At 44.9% G+C, this 23,793-nt stretch overlaps 1 protein-coding gene across 1 annotated transcript in view; it reads left to right on the forward strand.

The window, feature by feature from the left end:
* Positions 1–23,019, forward strand: part of LOC146817419 (uncharacterized) — a 57,583-nt gene extending 34,564 nt beyond the window's left edge. Inside the window, exons 4-5 of the mRNA XM_085609640.1 lie at positions 22,212–22,411; positions 22,702–23,019. Of these exons, the coding sequence (XP_085465766.1) occupies positions 22,212–22,411; positions 22,702–23,019 (518 nt within the window). The remainder of the gene's footprint in view (positions 1–22,211; positions 22,412–22,701) is intronic.
* Positions 23,020–23,793: the final 774 nt, after the last annotated feature.

Below are 23,793 nucleotides of genomic sequence, written 5' to 3' on the forward strand. Positions count from 1 at the left end.
ATCATTGGGCAATGTTGTTACATCTATTCAGTGCTAAATTTGGATTGTCAGCAGCTAAAGAAATACTTCTTTGATTTATTTAAAGTGGAATTTAGAATCCTATTTAATGGGAAAGTCGAATTTTAAATTATGTATATTAGAGCCAGTCAATGCACAAAAGAGCAAGAGTGTAAATCGAGATAGGTCTTCCTGACAAGATGGCTTGGGAGGACCTGTGCCGTGCCTTGATTACATTTGAAAGGGACTTTCCCTAGCACACACAGTGAGACCTGACACCAGTCTTTTGTGTCACTAGCCAGGCTGGATCCAAACCCAGGAAAGAGGGGAGAACTGACCAGAGACAGTTTTAGGGCTAGGCAAAAGGGTGTTCCCACCCGTAGGCTGGACTAGGCATAAAAGATTCCAACACGGATAATACTATGGGCAACCAGAAGGGCAAGCCACCTGATACCCTGATGGACTGAGGACCCTGTCTGCATCTGATCCCAGGACTAGTGAGCCTCTCCAGGGCCAATGATGCTATGCACCTTAAATTCCTGAGGACCAGTTCAGGGAAGCCCTAGACTTCTGTGTCCCAGAAGGAGGAGGGGAGTAGCAGGAGCCAGACAAAAGAGGAATCTGGTGCAGGGAGCCAGTTCCTCTCCCTGCAGAGTGTTCTCTTTTTGAGACCAGGAGGCCAGCTGAAACTATTGGCAGCCAGGACTCGCCGCTAGCAGCAAAATGAGCACAAGAGCTTCAACATTGGCCCAAAGGGCCCCCAGCTATTCATCCTTTATGTTTACCCATTTTAGGATGCCTGCTTGGACCAAGAAGTGTGTGCAGCTTTGCTGCCTTTCCTTCAACTACCCTTGGGGTGGTTCCATACTCGGGGGGTCAGTGCAAGATCTCTTTTATTATTTATTTCCAGGGATGTGGGTGCATTGGGCCCCCTTCCTAAACTTCTAAGCCAACGAAACTTAAAGAGGAACAAAGTAGAACCTACTCGCTCCCCATGACCGGGGGTAGCAGGGGAGGCCCAGCCAAACATCTCTGCTCCCTCAGCAGGCAACAACAGGAGACAAGGTGCTCCTGCTGCAGGAGCAACAGAAGCAAAGAGACCGGCTCCTGCACCACATCGCGGGGAGCCGGCCACAAAGGGGCCCTAAGGCTCCCCTCATGGCCTGCTACAGAGTAGACAGCTTTGAGTGACAAGGATGGGACCGGGGAACCCCTTTAAAAAAGAAAGAAAAGATGTGCCAAGAAAATATTCACGCTTCTCAGAGACAGCACCCCATGATGTCTTGCAACCTCTAAACATTTTTACTTTATTGCTTACCCAGGAGAGCTAGGGCACCACCAATGGAATTTCCTGGGGAGGGGGGCTTCAGAAGGCACAGCTGTCCCCTAGAAGAAACTAATAAAATAATCCTATGTCTCCCAGGTCAGAGGGGGCATGACCTGGAGATAATGTTGCCTTTGTTTTATAGCATTTCTAAAACTGGAACTTTTGTTCTACAGCCTGAGGAAAGCAGGGACTTCTAGTGGTTGGTTCTATGGCTGTATTTTATGTGGCTTAAAGGTGTATAAGGAAACTCCGACACATGTTATGTTGATTTCAATACTTTATTGACGATATATTGCTGACTGAAATTTTATAAACTGCAATTCTTTATTGACAGTCGTGAAAGAATTTAAATATGGTTACTGATTTCAAAGATATAAGGGTGATTTTTAACTTGTGATTATCAGGCTTTTAATGTGGTGGCCTGTTGACAAACCAAATAAGCATGCCTTATATATTGTTATTGTTGTCATGACTTTTTGACAAAGCAAATAGCCTTGTTTCATTTGAAGGGACACCCCCTTAGATTATGATGTTCAGCCTGGAATAGTGTGGGGGCTACTGTGATTTTGGAGGCCCTTGCTTCTAGTCAGGGTAAGGGGGCTACACTCCTAAAATAACCCCTGCTCACTCCCTTGGTAGCTTGGCACGAGCAGAAAGGCTTATCTCAGAGGCAGCGTGTAAAGCATTTGTGAACACATACAGTAATACAGTGAAAACACGACAAATGGACACCATACCAGTTTAGAAAAATAAATAATATTTATGTAAACCAAAACGAGTCCAAATGACAAAAATCCACAGTGCAGGTATCAAGATATCCTCAAAAATAGGTTATTCACTCAAATAAAGCTTATAGCAATAAATAACTCCACTTGGTGTTATAACGACGTCGTGAACAGTGGAAATCCCAAAGTACAGCGCCGACCGCGAAGTGCGCGGGATTGGGCCCGGAGTCAAGCAGATCCACAAAGAACAGTACCTTGGAAACGATGAAAATCAAAGACAATTAACAGCGTCGGGGAGGTGATGCTTCGTTGGCACTGCGTGGCATTGGTTCCTTACGACCCCTAGGGGAGGTGAAACCTCTGTTCCTTACTGCAGCACAGGAGAGGTGAGACAACTGTTTCTTACTGCATCGGTGAGGTGATGTCACGATGGCCCCAAAGCCTCTGTTCCTTACGACGGTGCGTTCTTGATGGATTCAGGAGTCACCCACGTCGAGGATCGGCTCCGCGATGATGAAGTCGGCTTCAGACTCGATGCAGCAAAGCAGCAGGCGTCGGGCCTACGTCACAAGTCGGAGCAGCGCTCACGCCTTCGGTGCAGGTGACGGCATCGCTCGCTGGCGTCAGTGTTGCAATTTCCTTCTGTAGCAACTGAAACAGCAATTGCAGATGCAGAGAGACAGAAGGGGTGAAGTCTTTGTGTTCCTGAGACTTCAGAACAAGAGGCAAGCTCAGTTTCATGCCCTTGGAGATCTTTTCTTCAAGCAGGTGACAAAGCAAAACAGCAAAGTCTTTTTTCTCCTTTCCTTGGCAGCAAGCAGCCACTGCAGGCCAACCCCAGACAAAAAACAGCACAGGGGCAGTATATCTCCTCAGCATCTCCGGCTCTTCTCCTTGGCAAAAGTTCCTCTTGATTACCAGAAGTGATCTAAAAGTCTGGGGTCAGGGTCCCACTTTTTATACATACAAATCATTTGTTCTCTGAAGGCAGAGAGTGTCTGTACCCAGCCAAAACCAGTTCTGTCCCCACTGGTGCAGCTTCCTAGCAGGAGGTGGAGACCGTATTGTTGAAGGCAGACCTGGCCCAGGCAGGTGAAAGGAAATCTCCTCCCCTATTCTAAATGCAACCCAGGTCCATTCAGCCCAGCCAATGACTCATCAGACTTCTTGAGCCACAGCCCTCTCCAGTCCCCTGTCATCCAAAAACCAGACATGCAATACACAAACCTAGCAGCGGCACACTGGATGGTTAGGCAAGAAAATACCCACTTTCTAAAAGGGGTATTTTCAAACACAGAATGTAAAAATCACCCTCACTAAAAGATGCACTTTAACATTCTGAGTTCAGGCATACAAAATGTTTCTTTTCTATCTTGTCCCCAGGGTCAGTTATGTTTATAAGATGTTTTAAACAAACTACCCATTCTGTCCTATGGGAACAGATAGCCTTGCAATAGTGAAAAAAGAAATTGGCAGTATTTCACTATCAGGACATGCCACACACATCAGAGCATGTCCAATCTTTCACATACAATGCACCCTGCCCACAGGGGTACCTTGGGCCTACCTTAGGGGTGACTAACATGCAGAAAAGGGAAGGTTTGGGGACTGGCAAGTGTGTGCACTTGCCAAGTCAAAATGGCAGTCCCAGACTGTACACAGGCTCTGCAATGGCAGGCCTGAGTCACATTTTACAGGCTGTTTCTGTGGGTGGCACAATCAGTGCTGCAAGCCCACCAGCAGCGTTTGATTTACAGGCCCTGGGCACACATGGTGCACTGTACTAGGGTCTGACAAGTAAATCAAATCAGCCAATCATGGAATCACTAATCCATCACAACAATTTACAAAGGGAGCACTTGCACTTTGGCACTGAACAGCAGTGGCAATGTGCCCAAAGCATCTAGACCAGCAAAAACATATGAGGCAACAGCAAAAAAATGGAAGGGAGACCCAGGCCAATGGTGCCAAGTCTAACACGTGTCCCCTCCAGCTGAAATGTGGGGAGAACTACCCACCCACTTGGGAGTTCTCTTCACTAAGGCGGAAAAATCTGGACACACCATCAGCATTGGCCTTTTCTGTACCAGGGCGGTGTTCCTCCGTAAAGTCCATCCCCTGTAGGGAAATGTACCACCTCAATGGTTTTGGATTCTCACCCCTCATCTGCATCAACCATCTGAGGGGCCTGTGGTCTGTCTGAACCTGGAAGTGAGTCCCAAACAAGTATGGTCTCAACTTCTTCAGTGCCCAGACCAAAGCAAATGCCTCACGCTCAATCGCACTCCACCTCTGTTCCCGTGGAAGTAACTTCCTACTAATAAAGGTCACGGGTTGGTCTAGGCCCTCTTCATTCAACTGTGAGAGCACAACCCTCACACCAAGCTCTGAAGCATCTGTCTGCACAATTAATTCCCTTGAGAAGTTGGGCGCCTGAAGCAAGGGCGCCGTGCACATGGCAGATTTCAGGACATCAAAAGCTCTCTGGCAGGCATCAGTCCAGTTCACTTTCTTGGGCTGCTTCCTGGAAGTCAGCTCTGTCAAGGGTGCAACAATGCTGCCATACCGTTTGACAAACCTCCTGAAATACCCTGTGAGTCCTAAAAATGCTCTCATCTCTGTCTGGGTCTTGAGGGGTTCCCAAGCCAGGATGGTATCAATCATGGGCTGAAGGGGCGCCACCTGGCCGCTCCCAACCTGTTGCCCCAAGTACACCACGGAACCCTGCCCGATCTGGCACTTCCTCGCCTTGATCGTGAGGCCTGCCTTCCGCAGTGCTTTCAACAATTCCCAGAGGTTGTGCAGATGTTCCTTCCAAGTTGCACAGAACACTGCAATGTCATCCAGGTAGGTGGCAATGAAATCTTCCAGTCCAGCCAACACCTGGTTGACCAACCTCTGAAAGGTGGCAGGGGCATTCTTCATCCCAAAGGGCATCACCCGGAATTGGTAGTACCCATCTAGTGTGGAGAATGCTGACCTCTCTCTTGCCCCATCAGTCAAGGTGATCTGCCAGTACCCAGACGTTAAGTCAAATGTACTGAGGTACCAGGCAGCCCCCAACCGATCGATGAGCTCATCAGCTCTGGGGATGGGTTGCCCGTCAGTCCGGGTGATTGAATTGAGTCCTCGGTAGTCCACACAGAACCAGAGTTCTGGTGTGGCACTGAGTGCGGCAGCCTTTGGGACCAAGAACACTGGGCTGGCCCAAGGGCTTTTTGAGGACTCAATCACCCCTAGCGCTAACATCTTGGAGACCTCCTCCTTGAAACAAGCTCTAACCCTGTCAGTCACTCTGTAAATCTTATGTTTTACTGGAGGACTGTCCCCAGTGTGCACATCATGGACGCACCACTGAGTGACACCGGGGTCAGGGAGAACAGGTCAGAAAACTGTCCCAACAGTTGGCGACAGTCAATCTGCTGCTCAGGGGTCAGGGCGGCAGAAAGGTTCACACCGTCTACTGACCCATCTTGCTCCTTCGCAGACAGAAGGTCAGGAAGAGGCTCAGTCTCCTCTTCCATCCCAGCATCTGTTGCTAGGAGCATGCCCACTTCGGACCTCTTCAAGTGGGGCTTCAGGCGGTTCACATGTAGGACCCGCAAAGGGTTCCTAGGAGACTGCAAGTCCACCAAGTAGGTGACGTTGATCTTGCACTCCACCACCTCAAATGGTCCGGTCCACTTATCCTGGAGCACACAAGGCTCCACTGGGGCCATGACCCAAACCTTTTGTCCAGGCTGAAACTCGATCAGAGTGACATTCTGATCATACCAGTGTTTCTCTCCTCCTGGCTGGCTTCCAGATTCGCCTGAGCAAGTTGCCTGAAGCGCTTAGTCTGGTTTCTGAAGGCCAGCATGTAGCTATATGCATCCTTGGGAAGTTTACTGGGAGCTTTCTCCCAGCCTTCTTTCACCAAACTCAGAGGTCCTCTCACAGGATGGTCGTACAGCAGTTCAAAGGGACTGAACCCTAAGGACTTCTGTGGCACCTCTCTGTAATCAAACAGAAGGCATGGCAAGAGGACGTTCCACTTACGCCTCATGGGTTCCTGAAGAATCATAATCATGCCCTTCAGGGTCCGGTTGAATCTCTCAACCAGCCCATTACCTTGGGGGTGGTAAGGAGTGGTGAACTTGTATGTTACACCGCACTCTTGCCACAGTGACTTCATATACTTAGATATGAAGTTGGCATCACGGTCGGACACTACCTTTCTAGGGATCCCCACACGGGAGAAAATCCCCATCAACGCACAACCCACCACGGGGGCTGTCACAGTCCGGAGAGGGATGGCTTCCGAGTACCGGGTGGCATGGTCCACCAAGACCAGGATTAACCTGTTGCCCATGGCAGTCTTGGGATCCAGAGGCCCCACAATGTCAATGCCCACCCTTTCAAAGGGGGTGCTGACCACAGGGAAAGGTTGGAGAAGAGCCTTGTGCTTCCTCCCACTCTTACTACTTTCCTGGCAAGTCCTGCAATGAGTATCTGAACTCTTGTGCATTTGGGGCCAGTAATAGTGGGAGACAAGACTTTCGGAGGTCTTGTCTTGCCCCAAATGTCCTGCTAAAAGCACATTATGAGCCAGACCCAGTAGGAAGGCTCTGAAGCGCTGGGGTACCACCAGCACATGGGCTGACCAAGGCTCAGCAACCTTAGGGTCGCTATACAGGAGACCATTCTACCATTAGATCCAATGTAATCCAGACTGATCACCTGCTGCCTGGTTTGCAGCCTGTTGCCGCAAACCCACAAGAAAAGGGCACTTCTTCTGCTCCTCACAGAATTCTTCCCTGGAAGGGCTTTAACTACGAGGGCCCGTTTCCCGCGCCTCCTGCCTCTTCTCTTTAAGGCAGGCGCTTGGGACACTCTTTCAGGCTCCAGGTGCTCTTGAATGCCCTTACCGGCTGCCATTGAACGAGTGGTCACACATGCCTAAACATGCAGACCCAACATCTCCAAATGAGACCTCCGCTCAACCCTCGCCCAAGGGGAGCTCTCCAAATCATTGCCTAGCAGACAGTCAACAGGCATGGCTGGCCTCATAGCTACGGTCAAGGTACCTGAGACCCACCCCCGACACTCAAAGGGAAACTGTGCCACTTAGCAGAGGCACTACAGGGTAGAATGTGATGGGGACCACCTGCTCTTCAGACACCAGTCGACAACTGACAGCTGTCACACTGGCTCCAGTGTCTCTCAGAGCCTCCACACTATAGCCATTGATGGTCACCCACTGCCTGTACTTCTTAGTGTTATCAGGCATATGAGCCCAGGGGACCGTCTCACTGTCTCCTAGAGAGACCAGGGACATCTCTGCAGGACCCCACCCACCTTGGGCACTGTCTCCTCCCCCAAGGCTACACTAGCCAGTTCCCAGGGCGGTGCACCAGTGGGTGCAGTGGTAACCAGTTTGGGACACTGAGGATCTCCCCGGAAGTGGCCCACCTGGTCACTGCTAAAACAGGTCTTGGGACCCGTCTGTACAGGCTTACCTGGCGGGACCCATGGTTTCTTTTCAGCCGGAAGCTGGGAACCCTTACCTTGGTTCCCTTGGGGATCACTTTGGGGCCCTTTTTGGAACTCCTTTTGTTTATCCTTGTCCCCCCCACTCTTCTGCTGGGGACCCTGCCTACCTTTGGCAGAGTCTCCCACAAAACCCTTGTGGACCCCATCACTGACCCAACGGTCAGCCTCCACAGCAAGCTTCCAGGGATCAGGCAGCTTACTGTCAATCAGGTGCTGGCGTAGCTCTGGAAAACAACTACTGGACAAGTGCTCTCATGCTACCAAATCATTGAGCACCTGAAAATCATTTACCTTGCTACCCTTCACCCAACCATCCAATGCTCTGCAAAAAAAAGACACATACTCCACCCAGGTACTAGACTCCAGCTTCTTTCAATTCCTAAACTTCTGCCTATAAAGCTCTATGGTCAACCCATACCTGGTTACTAAGGCTTCCTTCATGGGGGCATAGGACATCTGATCCGCAGTGGGCAGAGCTAGTAATGTTTCCCTTCCTTCACCCATAAAGCGGCCCCACAACCCCGCTCCCCAATCTGTCTCAGGGACCCTGTGGGACTTCATAGCTACCTCATAGGCCTTAAACCACTGCTCAATGTCTTCATGTTTCATGAAATCCTTAATGACATCCTTGGGTATATATACGTTTGCTTCTACAGGCACTGATGTTGTGCTGCCACCAGAGGGAGTAATCTCTAAGCTCTTCGCTTTCAGCTCCAGCTCCCTCAGCATCTTTTTCTCTTCCATGGCTAACCTCTTATTCTCCAACTCCAATTTCTAATTCTCTAAGTCACCCTGGCTCCTCAGTTTGAGCTTGGCAAGCCCCATTTGGTGTACTCTGCTTCTCTCCCTGTCCTCCATCTCCTCTGGAGACAGACCCTCTGAAGAAACACTGCTGCCAACCCTGGAAGGCACTTTTCCCCCAGCCAGCCCAATGGCCCCTCTTGCTGCTCATCCAAATTCTCTGCCTCCACTAAAGGCTCTTCAGGATGCTCACTGGCATTCCTAGATCCCAACCAGGCCCTCAGCGCCTTTTGGTATTCTTCCTTTCTGATGAGTTCTCTCACAGAGATTTTAAATTTCTTGCAAACAGCTTTGAGGTGTAGCACAGTATAGGTATCAACCCTCTCTTCTTCAAACTCAATATCCACGATGCAATGGATGCTGGTTTGCTCATGGTGAAAATTTGCAGTCCCCAAAAAATAGAAGTTCCAAAGAAAAAACTCTACAAAAATGTACGTGGTCGCATAATGGTCTGTACTCACTAGTAGTATACACCAACCACTGTATGTAAATCACAGATGCAAGTCCAGATCCTCACCGCTGACCACAAATGTTAGAAATGGGGGTCTCTAGTTGGCAGAGGTAGGTACCTTTGTCCAAATAGGGGCCCTTGCTTCTAGTCAGGGTAAGGGGATACACTCCTAAAATAATCCCTGCTCACCCCCTTGGTAGCTTGGCACGAGCAGACAGGGTTATCTCAGAGGCAGGTGTAAAACATTTGTGAACACATACAGTTATACAGTGAAAATACTACAAATGGACACCACACCAGTTTAGAAAAATAAATAATCTTTATCTAAACCAAAACAAGACCAAACAACAAAAATTCACAGTACAGGTATCAAGATATCTTCAAAAATAGGTTATTCACTCAAATGAAGCTTGTAGCAACAAATAACTCCACTTGGAGATATAACGACGTTGTGACCGGTGGAAATCCCAAAGTACGGCGCCGACCGCGAAGTGCGTGGGGGCCGTGCCCGGAGTCAAGCAGACCCACAAAGAACAGTACCTTAGAAACAAGGAAAATCAAAGACAGTTCACGGCGTCGGGGAGGCGATGCTTCGTTGGTGCTGTGTGGCGTCGGTTCCTTATGACCCCCAGGGGAGGTGAAGCCTCTGTTCTTTACTGTAGCGCAGGGGAGGCGAGACGACTGTTCCTTACTGCGTCGGGGATGTGAAGTCACGATGGTGCCGAAGCCTCTATTCCTTACTACGGTGCGTTGTTGATGGATTCGGGAGTCACCCACGTTTCGAGGATCTGCTCCACGATGATGAAGTCGGCTTCGGAGTCGATGCGGCACGATAGCTGGCGTCGGGCCTACGTCGCAAGTTGGAGCAGCGCTCACGGCTTCGGTGGAGGTTACGGCATCGCTCGCCGGCATCGGTGTTGCAATTTCCTTCTGTAGCAACTAAAACAGCAATTCCAGATGCAGAGAGACAGAAGGGGTGAAGTCATTGTGTTCCTGAGACTTCAGAAAAGGAGGCAAGCTCAGTTTCAAGCCCTTGGAGATCTTTTCTTCAAGCAGGTGACAAAGCAAAACAGCAAAGTCCTTTTTCTCCTTTCCTTAGCAGCAAGCAGCCACTGCAGGCCAACGCCAGACAGCAAACAGCACAGGAGTAGTATTCCTCCTCAGCTTCTCCTGCTCTTCTCCTTGGCAAAGGTTCCTCTTTATTCCCAGAAGTGATCTAAAAGTCTGGGGTCTGGGTCCCACTTTTTATACACACAAATCCTTTGCTCTCTGAAGGCAGAGAGTGTCTGTACCCAGCCAAAACCGGTTCAGTCCTCACTGATGCAGCTTCCTGGCAGGAGGTCGAGACAGCATTGTAGAAGGCAGACCTGGCCCAGGCAGGTGAAAGGAAATCTCCCTCCCCTACTCTAAATGCAACCCAGGTCCATTCAGCCCAGCCCTGACTCATCAGACTTCTGGAGCCACAGCCCTCTACAGCCCCATGTCATCCAAATGCCAGACATGCAATACACAAACCTAGCAGCGGCACACTGGATGGTTAGGCAAGAAAATACCCACTTTCTAAAAGTGGTATTTTCAAACACAGAATGTAAAAATCACCCTCACTAAAAGATGCACTTTAACATTCTGAGTTCAGGCATACTCATTTTTTCTTTTCCATCTTGTTCCCAGGGTCATTTATGTTTATAAGATGTTTTGAACAAACTACCCATTCTGCCCTATGGGAACAGATAGCCTTGCAATAGTGAAAAATGAAATTGTCAGCATTTCACTATCAGGACATGCCACACACATCAGAGCATGTCCTACCTTTCACATACAATGCACCCTGCCCACAGGGATACCTTGGGCCTACCTTAGGGGTGACTAACATGCAGAAAAGGGAAGGGTTGGGGACTGGCAAGTGTGTGCACTTGCCAAGTCGACATGGCTGTCCCAGACTGCGCACAGGCTCTGCAATGGCAGGCACATTTTACAGGCTGCTTCTGTGGGTGCACAATCAGTGCTGCAAGCCCACCAGCAGCATTTGAGTTACAGGCCCTGGGCACACATGGTGCACTGTACTAGGGTCTGACAAGTAAATCAGATCAGCCAATCATGGAATCACTAATCCATCACAACAATTTACAAAGGGAGCACTTGCACTTTGGCAATGAACAGCAGTGGCAACGTGCCCAAAGCATCTAGACCAGCAAAAACATATGAGGCAACAGCAAACAAATGAAAGGGAGACCCACGCCCATGGTGCCAAGTCTAACATGTAATAAGAGTACTTTTCCTTTTTTAAAGAAAAAACACTGACTGGACAATCATTTATTGAGCGATGTAATTGCATGGCAGCAGACGGAAATAGTTAGCCCACATCATCTCCCTTGGTTAGGCCTTGGACTGCTCTGCTACACTACTCTGAGAAATCCAAGTGCTACAATAGGGTGCTTGGTTCCCAGTAAGGAGACAATTGTGGATCTACTATTTACCCAGGTCTCACATCCTGCCAAACTAATAACCCAATGTCTTGCAAAGTCCAACTGTCAATAGAAATTGGTGCACTATGATATAGAAAGTCATCATGGGAGGGAAGTTTGTGTCATGCATTCCAATGCTTCTTGAACAGCACAACAAGCTCTACGATCCATTAAAACTGACGCATGACGATTTTGGCAGAAAAGAGCTCTGTGCATTTGACAATTTTCTCAGCTGCTGCACCCCAACCTTGTATCTAGTAGCGTTCTGCTTTCAAACTAACAGCAATTTATTTTTGGATTGGAAATTTCGATCTTTTTATTTTTAGTTGCCCTCATTTCTCTCAGTGTGTTGATTTGCAGAATTTTCATCTGAAATACAACAAGCTGTGGTCTAACTCTGCTCAAGTAAGTGGTGATTCTCTAAGAAAGGCATAAGCTGAAATTGTCTGCACGTTGGACTGGTCAGTCAGTGAAATACACACCTAATATTGCTTCTAAAACATTAAAAACATTACAGATTCACAAGTAGTATTTGTCTGTCCTTCAGTGATAGGCACAACAAATAAATAATGAGATACTTTTACACAGTGGTGGGCACACTAATTATTAAATGGGACAGTCTCAAATAAATATGAGGTGGGGAAGAAACAGAGCTGCAACCTGTGTATTAGTGACAGGCACACCTCTTGTTCACATGTACACATACCTTCTCTGAAGTTTGATGGTGGATATGTTTGCTCATTATTGATAAATCATCAGCAGAGCAAAATCTGTTGTCATGTTCTTTGCAATAATCTATATACCTTTCAGTTTGTTTCAAATTACATGTGATAGCGGTTATTGTCAAAATGCAGATTATAGCTCCACCCCCCTTTTTTTTAACATCCCTGATGAAACAGTTATAAAATGGAGCAAATAGAAGAAAATCTTTGGCAATTACACAAGAATTTGTGGGACGAATCTTATTGAAGAACATAAGTACTCACTTCTACACTGTCTAGGAGGAGATGGGCAGGACGTTCTAGATTACCTGTTCTAGTGCCGAACAGCCAAACAACTTGAAGGAATATGAAATATGCATTTTATAATTCGATCGTGATAATCTCAAACGCAATAGCACAAATATAGAGCAATGTCACTTTGGGTTAAGAGCACAAAGCCAAGAGCATAAGGAAACTTGCTTCCACATGTTTGGGAGAGCAATTCGTATTAAAATGTTGCAACAACAAAATAAGAGACAAACTCTGGCTAATTGACAAATTCCCTTTAGAGGAAGTAATTAGCACTGCAAAAAGGGTGAAGCAGATGGTTAAATATTTGAAGAAATTGAGTTCTGCTAATAATTCATTAACTAAGGAAGGAAAAGTAGAGGAAAAGTAGAGGAATTTATTAGTGTGGTGAAAAGGAGGAGTGAGTGGTTAAATGATGGAAAGATAAATATTTCAGGAGAATGTTTCAGATGTGACAGAGTGGAACATAGACCCAATGCCAGTCACTGTCCTGACCCAATGCCAGTCACTGTCCTGCCTTGCACAAAATTTGCAATCTTTGCGGAAAGAAGGGTAATTTTGTTAAATGCTGCAAAAGTCGTAGTAAGAAAGATATATCTGAAAAAAATTAAAGAGGTTACCTAAAATGTTATTTTTCGAGCTGATGTAGTGCTTAACAATTCAAAGAGTGGTTGCCCAAGGGAGATAGTGAAAATGAAGTACTCTAATGTACTGATAAAGTTTGACACCTGTTCACGCTTGACAATCATTTCTAAAAAAACATTTTAGGAGATATTTGGGAGAAATGCGTCATTATGTGAGTTGGGTGTATGTCCGGAGAATATGGAGGTTTTCCTTTCAAAATGTTGGGATACTTTGTGACACATTTGGTTTAGGATAACTTAAGCACCCTTCGAAAAGCAGGAGTGGCAATCTCTTTGGGTGTTCTCAGCAAAAATTACTGTGTCAGACTTGACCCCCAATACTAAACCAGAGCTGCAAATTCAGGAAATTGCTCACCAGCACACTGACTTTGAACATGATTTGAAAAAAAATATTAAGTGATCATTTAGGTTGTTTTAAAGGATGCAAGCATCATAATAGACTGACGAGAAATACTGTCACTGTAGTGGCTAAAGTCAGGCATATTCCATTAAGCATGCAGGAGATTGTGAATAAGGAATTACAGAAGTTAATTGATCTGGGTGTAATTAAAACTGTTGAAGCCACTGAGTGGTTGGCTCCGATTGTGGTGGCTAAGAACCCAATTGGTGATATGCATTTAATTGTGAGGTTGAAAAAGATAGATTTCTCTGCCCAATATAAATAAGATGGTAATGGCACTTAAGGGGGCCAAATATTTCCCAATGCTAGATCTAGCTTCAGTGTATTACCAAATAGAGTTAGATAGTGATTTAAAGGAGTTAGACTGCCTTTATTAAACACTTGGGGGTATTTAAGTTCAACATAATGCCTTTTGGGCTCATATCCGCCACCTCAGTTTATCAAAGGCTAATGATGAAGGTACTGCAGAGTATTCAGTGTTACCATGATCAACTTCTTATCTTTGTTGAAAGTAGAAAGAAGCATGATTCTAAAGTTCGGACAGTGATGGACAAGTTGACAGAAGCAGGTCTAACTCTGAGGAAATATAAATGAAACAAGAAAGTTGAGTTTCAGTGGAACAAGCAGTGTATGGAAAGGTGTATTGCCATTAAGGAAAATCTTATTTCACAAGCTTTGATACCTGGATTTGAGACCATAATTGTCACAGCAGCCAGCTCAAAAGGTCTAGATGTGGTTCTACCGCAAAGGTGGAGGGCTGATGGAAAACTGATTCCATGTGCTTCTTGCTGTCTAAAGGGTGGAGAAGTTAATTATTCTGTGATTGAAATGGAGACTCTAGCTATTTTATGGGTTCTAAAAAAGTTTTGGAATTTGGTATGAGGTATTGCAATAAAGATGTACACAGATCACAAGCCTTTGAAAGAGGTTTTCATGTGGAAAGGATTAGACTCAATTTTCTGAAGGATAAGGAGATAGAGTATCTCCTTACAGGATTTTAATTTTATTGAGGATATATGGGATTAAGAATCAGCATGCTGATTCTTTGTCCAATTTGGTTAAACCAATGACTGAGAATGTATTGCTTGATGGTGCTAAAGATGATTTAGTGAAGAGGAGCTAAGTTATGTGAAGTAACTAGTGGGACAAATTATAGAAAGAATGGAAGGCAGAAAGGTTTAAGGGCAACATATAGAAAAGGCCACGGTAAGCCGTGAATGGTTTTAATGATCACCGAAATGATCATTAAAACCATTCACGGCTTACCGTGGCCTTTTCTATATAGTTAACCCTTGTTGTATCTACGAGATTGGTAAGGTATCATTGCTGTTTATTTTTCCAGACATAACCCCTGAAGAAGGGCCAAGAGCCCGAAATGCATAGGGAAAGTTGAACATTTTGGCTGTGCACGTTTTCTGAATAAATATCCTACGTGTTAACATTTGAAAGGAATGAATTAAAATTCCACTGATGGTCTAAAGTTATCCAGTTTGGGCATACTTTTATTTCACCTTTAAAACATCTCTACGAGACCTCGATGCAGTGCCCAGGGGGCCGCCGCTTAATCTATGCGCCGCAACTCCAGTATCATTTAAAACGTAAACATCACACTCCACATCTCATTGTTTAGTTAGACCTTCTTCTAGGTGGGTTGAGGTGACATGTATATGTGATATTTTCTTGTCAAACATGGTGATTTTTTTTTTTTTTAAAGAAAGTTTTAAAGATTGAGCGTTTCCTTAATTCTATTTTATCTGACAATGGACATCAGTTTTGCTCAAGGGAATTTGAGCAGTTCATTAAAGAATATGGTATTTTGCACAACAAAGGCTCCGTTTATCACCCAGAGACCAATGGTGCTGTAGGATGTTTGAACAAAACCTTGAAAAAAGGTATTCAGATTGCCAGAGCTAACTGTATAGATTGGAAAAGGGCATTAAAAGAATGGATCACAGCTTATATAATGACTCCTCACACATCAACTGGGAAAAGTCCATTTGAACTGTTTAAAGGTAGAGCTCCAACTACTTTACTCCATCCTGGTAGAATGATTTGGAATAAGGGTGATAAGTGTAATGAACGTGTGAATGGCCGAAAAGGAAAACTGCTCTTCAAAAGAAGAGAACATGTTAGTTTGACTTAAGAACATGAGTATAGAATGTTTTGGTTCAAGTAGGTGATATAGTCAAAATTAGAGCATCTGTAGCTTGTGCACAATAGTCCAGGTTCACCAAAGTTCAGAAAGAGATGAAGTTATTTAGGAATGCCTTAATAGTAGATGATATGAGAGTATGGAATTTGAATTGTGTTGTAGTTGTCAAACCAGTGATAACTCATGTTAATTCAGGCTTTGACAATAATAATTATGGTTCTGAATTTCCACCAGACAATGTAGTAGACAGAAATGTTTTTTAATGAAGGAATCCAAGAATGCATAAACAGCTAGGCTATATTGGTGATGTTGTAAGTAAATGAGGTAGTATGTACTGATTGTTTCTTCTTTTCAAATGCTGCAGGCGATTATTTTCAAACCTTGCATGTTACTAAGTTTTTGATTTTATTTGTATTGAATAGTTAACTATAATTTTAGTTTTCTGCTAATATTGAATATGTCAAAATTGACACATGCCTGTATTTGACGTCCATGATTTCATCTGTTTTCATTAATAATTTGAAGCATTCAGAGGGAGAGGTATGGTATCTCTTTGCTTATTTTATAAATGGAATACTGTCACTAAGTCATCCATGGTCTCGTGCAGTAAAGAGTACCTTAGTGATTCTAGGACGTTATTTATAGAATGTGAGGGTTTCAAGGACTAAGGAAGGTGGAGCAGTCTCAGAATCAGGCTGGGGTCTTGTTAATTAAGCTCCTTACTTACCTTTCACCGTATAAATGAAGGATCTTGTCCACCATTTTACAAGTGCTATGGTTAACATGTTAGCTTCTGCTTTAAACATCACTTTCCCCAAGGACTACAACCACCAATCCTTTTAAAACATGCACAGCTCAGTTGTATTTAACACAGTGCACTGATTTAGTGCTTCAAAGAATGAAATACTAAGCATTAAGCTTTGACCTAAAACAGGAGAGAGAAAGAGATAACCGTGCAGTAGCTGAATTGCATAATGTGAAACAAAGAAACCTTCATTAATCTCAGCTCCCACTTGATCACAGTGTGTGATCGTAGGCAGTTACTTTAATCACAATGCTTTCATTATCTTCATTATCACACAAGAGCACCTCGAAATACATCGGTTCAGGAAGTGCACTGCACTGCACAAAAACAGAAAACTATGGGGCAGATTTGCAAGCCCCTTGCAGCACTTTTGCGCTGCCGTTGGGTCCCTTTTGTGACGCAATGACGGCATTAAAAATGCGGCAAATTTACAACGTGACACATCTATGGGGATGCGTCACGTTGTAAAGCCCTGATTGACATTATACCTGTGTCAGGTATAATGTATGCAGGGTAGGCGTTCCAACACAGGAAAGCCTCGTAAAAGTGACGCAGTGAAATCTACAAGATTTCGCTGCGTGACTTTTAGGACGCCACTGCGATAAAACCTTATGCCTGCTTAAGCAGGCATAAGGAGTGGCACAGTGTGTTGGTAATAGGCCGCAACACGTATTGCTGGAGTTGCGACAAGACTCCAGCAATGCGTGACATTTCCACCAACAGATGCGTCAGAATTTCTGACGCATCTGTCAATGCTTGCGCCGTAGTGTGCCGTATTGTAAATACGGCGCATCTATGATGGAGCAAGGATTTTTCACACAGGCGCAGGGAGCTGACGCCTCTATACAGATGTGTCAGTTTCAAATAAATCTTCCCCTAAAATGCTACTTCATCTATAGTTACATCCTGAGCGGTTCTTAACCTTTTGACTTCTGTGGACCCTCACTAAATCATTATTGAAGTCCTGGGACCCACACTGAGTCATTACTTGAAGTCAGTAACCCCATCCCAGGCAATTACTATTGTTTGGACCTCAAAACAATGGAAAAATCTACCCAAACAAGTATACACCAAACAAATGCTCACAATTTTGAGTATTTCTTGTAATTCACAATAAGATATAGAAAAGATGTAAAGTGTCAATGTTGCTTGCTTCTTGTATATACTCTATTAATTTTAATTGATTCATTTTGATATCATGTGAAGCAGTCACGAACCCCCTGAGTAGGCCTCATATGGACCCCCCGGGGGCCTCGGACCATAAGTTAAGACCATTGTCCTAGGCCGTATATAGGGGGCTAAGGAAAACTAACTTCCTACTTGGTTCACCAATAGCATCTTCATCAGGGCAGCTGTGTTCATAATTAGAATAATTTCTAGCAACTGTCAGTTAATGTAATTTAATATACTGATCTGAAATGCGCTGCAAAGGCCACATTATAAAGACATACACTCTTTTGATTTTGAAGAGTCTTTAACATACATGTGCTGAACTCTCCGAGCCAAGTAACAGCAGACCCCTCACACCCGTCCCCAAAAAGCCATGAAGTTTAGTGCTGCCCCTAGCAACACTGCAGGAGTAAATAACTAACCAAATGCAAAAACAAATGGTTTGAAATGAGCGTGGTCTGACCAGCACACATTACAACCATTTCTTTTGCATTGTTTTTTTCTAAGCACTGCAGGCAGGAAACATGGCCAGCCTTGCCCCCAACAATAAAACCAACACAACAGCATGCCAACCTACAGTGCAAACAGCCAATACCCGATGTGGCTAGTCTGGGCCTGGATTCACCAGCCTTCCAGTTTTGATACTGCAATTGTCATGGAGTTTTGCTAGTTCCCCTGGCTCGTAGAGTTGAAGGCCAAATGTCCTGAGAAAGGACGTTCTCAATGAGCTGATGGTCTTCCTTTTCCTACGGGTTGTCTGAGCCTATATTTCTAATGATGTTGTTTGTTTTGTGCACACTCTCCTCCAGCCCTCTTTACTAATCAATTTCAAGAAGTCCTTTGCAATTCCACACATGAACAGTTTACACATTATTCTTTTCTCCATTAAAAGATCAGTGCTCCTTGCCATTCCCTGACCCTAGGGGCTCATAATTGGATAATGGCTTCTGCTCCAAGCCCAAAAGAAACATTTTGTTTCTCCTGCCATTCCAAAGTTTTCTCCTTCAAAATATTTTGAATTGGCCCACCTACCCTTTTCCTCGCTAGGCGCTGTTTTCTCATAAATAATTTAAATGCAATACATGTTGCTATTCCCAGCGCACCTCAAAGTCATCTCTCAAGACAAAACTTTATTTTTCTATACACCTGAGGCGGCTTATTCAGTGCTTGGAGGAAACACCCTTGGCTCAGAGGAAGGGGGCGAGGCCGACAGCACAATTGGGCCATGGCTGGGGATGGCTGCCGCACTGGTCTCAGCTCAGCCAAAGGTGGAGACACTCAGCTACTGATCTAGTGGACCCGCCATGACTCACCACTCGAGGTCTTTGGATCCACACCCGGTAATCCAGAGGCGGCCTTCCTTGTGGGCTAAGACCAGGGAAGAGGGCTCCTGATGTGGGGCTCTCTTTGGCATGCCTGGTTCTCTCCCTTTCTGAAATGTATGGACATTGTGTATAGCGGTTCCCCTGGACCCCCTCTTTCTTTCTTTTGTCTTTTTCTTGCTTTTGGGTTTTGTTATTGGCACTGAGTTAGGGATGGTACAGAGAAATGAGGTTGGGTTTGGTTGTCTGATTGGCGACAGTTCCTAGTTTATTCTGCAACAGGTACTTGATGTTTTCGAGGTATGGGGTGGGAGATTGTGTTATTGTTTGTTCTCTTTGTTTGGTTGGTACCCACGCAAGACACCATGAAGTACTGCCATGAATGACTCTAGGCCAGAACTTCCCCCGCCCGACCAACAATCTTACACTGACCCACCCCATGGTGACACAAAGTGAGTCCACTGTACCAAGCTCGATACGCATTCTTACATGCATCCTAGACCCTATAAAGTGGGGAACATTGCTGAAACTACCAAAAAGACACTCCACTTGCAAGACAAACACTTGGTGGGTATCAAATGTCAGGTATTTGCCCGTATGGGCTTTACCCAAACATTCCACGGGGGCTTCACTAGGGGTCACATGGAATAGCCATCCTGATATGTGGTACCCTGCCCCTGACGATTGACAAGAAATGACAATATGATCGGGCCATTTCACAACATCTCCAGCTTTCTCCATGGCCATCCTATAGCAGTGCCTAGCATCCTTTGCCCCCCACAAAACTAACACATGACTTCCTGCAAACACAGGGTACCCTCCTGACGCAATTTTCATCTGGACAGTGGGTCCTTGGGGGAGACTATGAAGAAATGTGACTGGGAGCTAGACAGTTTTTCCCAGATGGGGAGTGTCACTTGGGGGGTATGTCCCCGTGGTATGATTCATTGAGGCCATGGGGCTTGTGTAATCTTAGAGGATACTGCATCCAGGAGAGTGCAGATATATTTTTCACTCAGGGGCACACAGGGTTTTCTCCTGGCTAGATTACTTCCTACTTTCCGTCTTGGAGTCCCACATAATTTGAGAGGTCTGTATACACATGCATGGCCTTTCAGACCAGTCCCCAGTAGAAATCTGGATGCAGGTTGGCCCGAGGCAAACTCACCTTGGCTGGGGTCTGAATGCATGGTGGTTACAAGACCCCGACACCAAGACTCACATCCAAACAGCTACAGAACAATACTCAAGCATGAAATAGGGCACAGTGGAGTCCCCAGAGTTTCTCTGGAAAGCACTAAAGGCCACAATTAGGGGGGAAATCCTCAGTCATTTCACAGTACAGTATACTAAACACAGGCAAGAAATAACAGACCTAGAAAAATAAATTTTAGAATTGGACGCGTCACAGGCAACATCAAGCTCCCCCACCTTCACTAAGGAGCATGGTATATCAACAAATGATGCTCCGACAGCTCCTCATGAATGAGGCACGGTTGGAATGACTTGCTACTCAAATCTGCATATGTCACTGGTGCAACAAGGCTAGCAAGACCTTGCATTGGCTATGCACTAACATGGTGCACTGCAACCCCATCACACACATAACCGATGAAACCAGGGTTAGACGCATGGGCAATGCTGCTATTGCACAAAGCTTTGCTACTCACTATACAGAGTTATATGCCCCATTGCTGATGGTGGATTTCAAGGACCTCTGGAAGTTTGTGAAAGACTTGCCCATGCGTTTTATGATGGAACAAGACCGGGATGCCTTACATAGGGATACTGTTGGTGAAGAACTGCGGAAGGGTCTGCCCTGGTGTAATCGGGAAAGGCCCCTAGCCCCAATGGTTTCCTGGTGGAGTTCTTCAAGCTGTATAGGCGGTTGCTTGTGGACCCCCTTGGGGGGCACTCAGGAAGGCACAGGAGGGGGCATGCCCCCCACCGACCTTTACCAGCTGATGTAATTGTCATGCCCAAGCCAGGACATTCCATGGGAAAAGTCCAGCCTAAACTGCCAGGCCAAGTCCTGCCTGGACTAGAAATACAAGCATGCTGGGACTGGTTTTGGTGTTTCACCCAACATCAGCCAAGCTAGCTTGAATCCAGTGGCTTAGAGAGCACGGAACCCACATCTGGGCATATCCTTCCCACTTTGGGCAACTTTAACTGCACAAAAAGATGATGGATGGAATGCTGCACAATGCCAAACACTTAACGCCCAGTCACAGATCTGGGTTAAAATCCATGCCACCCCAGTTTGGACCCAGCCATATGGGAACAGTCCAGCCCGAACTGCCATGCAAGGTCCTCCCTAGACCGGACAACAAGCTTCCTGGAACCGGTTTCGGGGTATCACCCCATATCGGCGAAATACTGCCAATTTTGTTTTTCACTATTGCAAAGACTATCTCTACCATAGGTTATCATTGGAGCTGCCCTATAACCTCTTACAAGTGTAACTTCCAATTGGGAAGAGAGGGAGATTTGGGGTTCGGGGTCCCTGAACTCACAATTTAAAAATACATCTTTTAATGAAGCTGGATTTTAAATTGCATGTCTGAAAATGCCACTTTTAGAAAGAGGGGTACCTGACACCTTCAATACTTTGCTTTATCTCTTTATAGCATCTACCAAACAACTTCTTTCTTTTGTGTGATTTGGTTATTTATTAAACCATACCATTTAGGATTTTTCTGATATATATTTTAGCAAAATTCAGAAGTATGAAAAGAAGAAACTCATAATTTTCATATTACATCACCAGACAATACATTGAACAATTCACGAATTACATTTATAAACAAAAAAACATTGAAAAACAACATTACTTATATGCAACAAAAATTCCAATCAGCGTTATATTTTACACCATTACATTGACCTCATGGTAATCCTTCGGGCTATCACTTGAACCCAAATTCAAGGGAATACCTAACAAAGGGAACTACTTTCTGCTTGTGGAGAGGAAATTAATTTTACAGTCCAGGTCCCTCAATAGCAAAAGTATAATATTTGACAGTTCCTCAGTGTATCTAGATGCCAACGCGTTTCAAAGCACAGGCTTTAAGTACTGTGCTTCTCATCAGGGCTTCTTATTCATGCGTAGTCATGAAAATCTGAAACATAAATGATGCAAATTCAGTGTAAGTGAGTGTGTACCTAAACTACATGAATTCATTAAAACCACCTCTCCAATTCTCCATCACGATCTATGGGGTGCTAAACAAAAAAATTACCTGATGTAAAATTAGTTGAACTCATCGGTTTGTTTTTGTGAAGACAACAGATCGGGGCCTCCAGGTTAAGAACATACCAAGTCATATTCACTGAGGACCCAGAGTATAGAAAGGGTTTTAGTTTTATAAACACCAAATGTAACCGTGATTTAATGGTTCATACTATAGAAACAGCTCAAAGACTGTGTAAAAAGGAAGCTGAAGAACTTGAACAACTAGTTCAGGCAGTTAAGGATAACCATACAGTCTCAGAAGCAAAGACCCTATTAGATAAAATTGAAAAGGAGATACTTACATTTAAGGACAATACTATTAGCTTCAAAACAGCAAAGTTTGAGAGAGACACCAAGTCTTTCAATATTGATCAAGTATACCCATTCCTGAAAGATGAATTTTATACCTCAACAGAATCCCGTCGAGTCCTTTCTAACTACCAAGGACGCTCTAGGAATCGATTCCTTACTTTTGCTGAAATGTCATAATCTGATTCTTCAGGGGACTCGGATCCTCACGAAGGTACATCTAAAAAACAGGTATCTTTTTTAGACAAAGGCGAACAGAAACCAAGAGGAAGGTTCAAACCCCAGCCATGGGAGATGAGGACATGACGTCAGTTCTATAAGTCGTAAAACCAACATCTATTGTTAATCTATCCCAGAGACAATTGTCTCAAGATGGAGAAGCGATGTTAGAATTGGGCCTCAAATTCGTCCCAAACAAGAAAATGGATTTTACCAGACTTAAATTAGAAGCTATTGAATTTTGCCGAAAGATCCGGTTGAAATCATTTTTTTCTGGCAAAGAATATAAAAGTAATAGGGAAGTTTCTGGGCTGTCCAACAAATCAAAGTTCGTTCCACCAACTCAAACTGTTGCACAAGATATTGATGCCTATGAACAGGTTATCTTGTCCGCAATTAATCATTTGGAGAAAAAGAACACTTTCCTTAAGCGAAACATATCTGTGACACAGTAAATAGCCATTAATGAGCTTAAGAATGACACAACTGTAGTTATCAAACAGGCCGATAAGGGCGGAGCCCTCGTGATCTGGCCCAGAGAGATGTATATTAAAGAAGGCAGGAATCAAGTGTACAATCAAGAATGGTACCGCCAAGTCAGAGAAGACCCCACAAGATCAACACAAGGACTAATAGCCGAAATATTAAAGGTTGGCTTGGACAGTGGCTTTTTGGGACCCAAAGAATTCGACCATCTTTTTAAGAAATTTCCAAGGATTCCGGTAATGTATTTTCTGCCGAAGATCCATAAGAGGCTTAATGATCCTCCAGGGAGACCAATAGTGTCGGGAAGTGATTCCCTCCTGGAGTCCATTTCAAAATACATTGATTTTTTCTTGAAGCCATTCTTGACGGATGTGCCATCATATCTGAGAGATACGACTGATTTTATCCTCAAAGTGGAAGGCCTAGAGTTTGATGACCAAATACAATGGATGGTCTCATTTGATGTAACTTCGTTGTATACGCAGATACCCCAAGATGAGGCGCTACGAGTGGTTGAAGCATACTTGGACGATAGACCACGCCCCCACAGGGTGCCCACCTCATTTATTGTACAACTAGCTGAGGTGGCACTCCGAAAAAACTACTTCAAGTTTGAAGATTCGTTCTTTATTCAGGTGAAAGGGGCCGCAATGGGTTGTCCCTGCGCCCCAGAAATGGCGGTCCTCTTCATGGTTAAGTATGAAGATAGATTCATTTTTAACAACGACCCATTCAAAGGACAA

The sequence above is a fragment of the Triturus cristatus genome, chromosome 6 (assembly GCF_964204655.1).
Source record: "Triturus cristatus chromosome 6, aTriCri1.1, whole genome shotgun sequence".
NCBI lineage: Eukaryota > Metazoa > Chordata > Amphibia > Caudata > Salamandridae > Triturus > Triturus cristatus.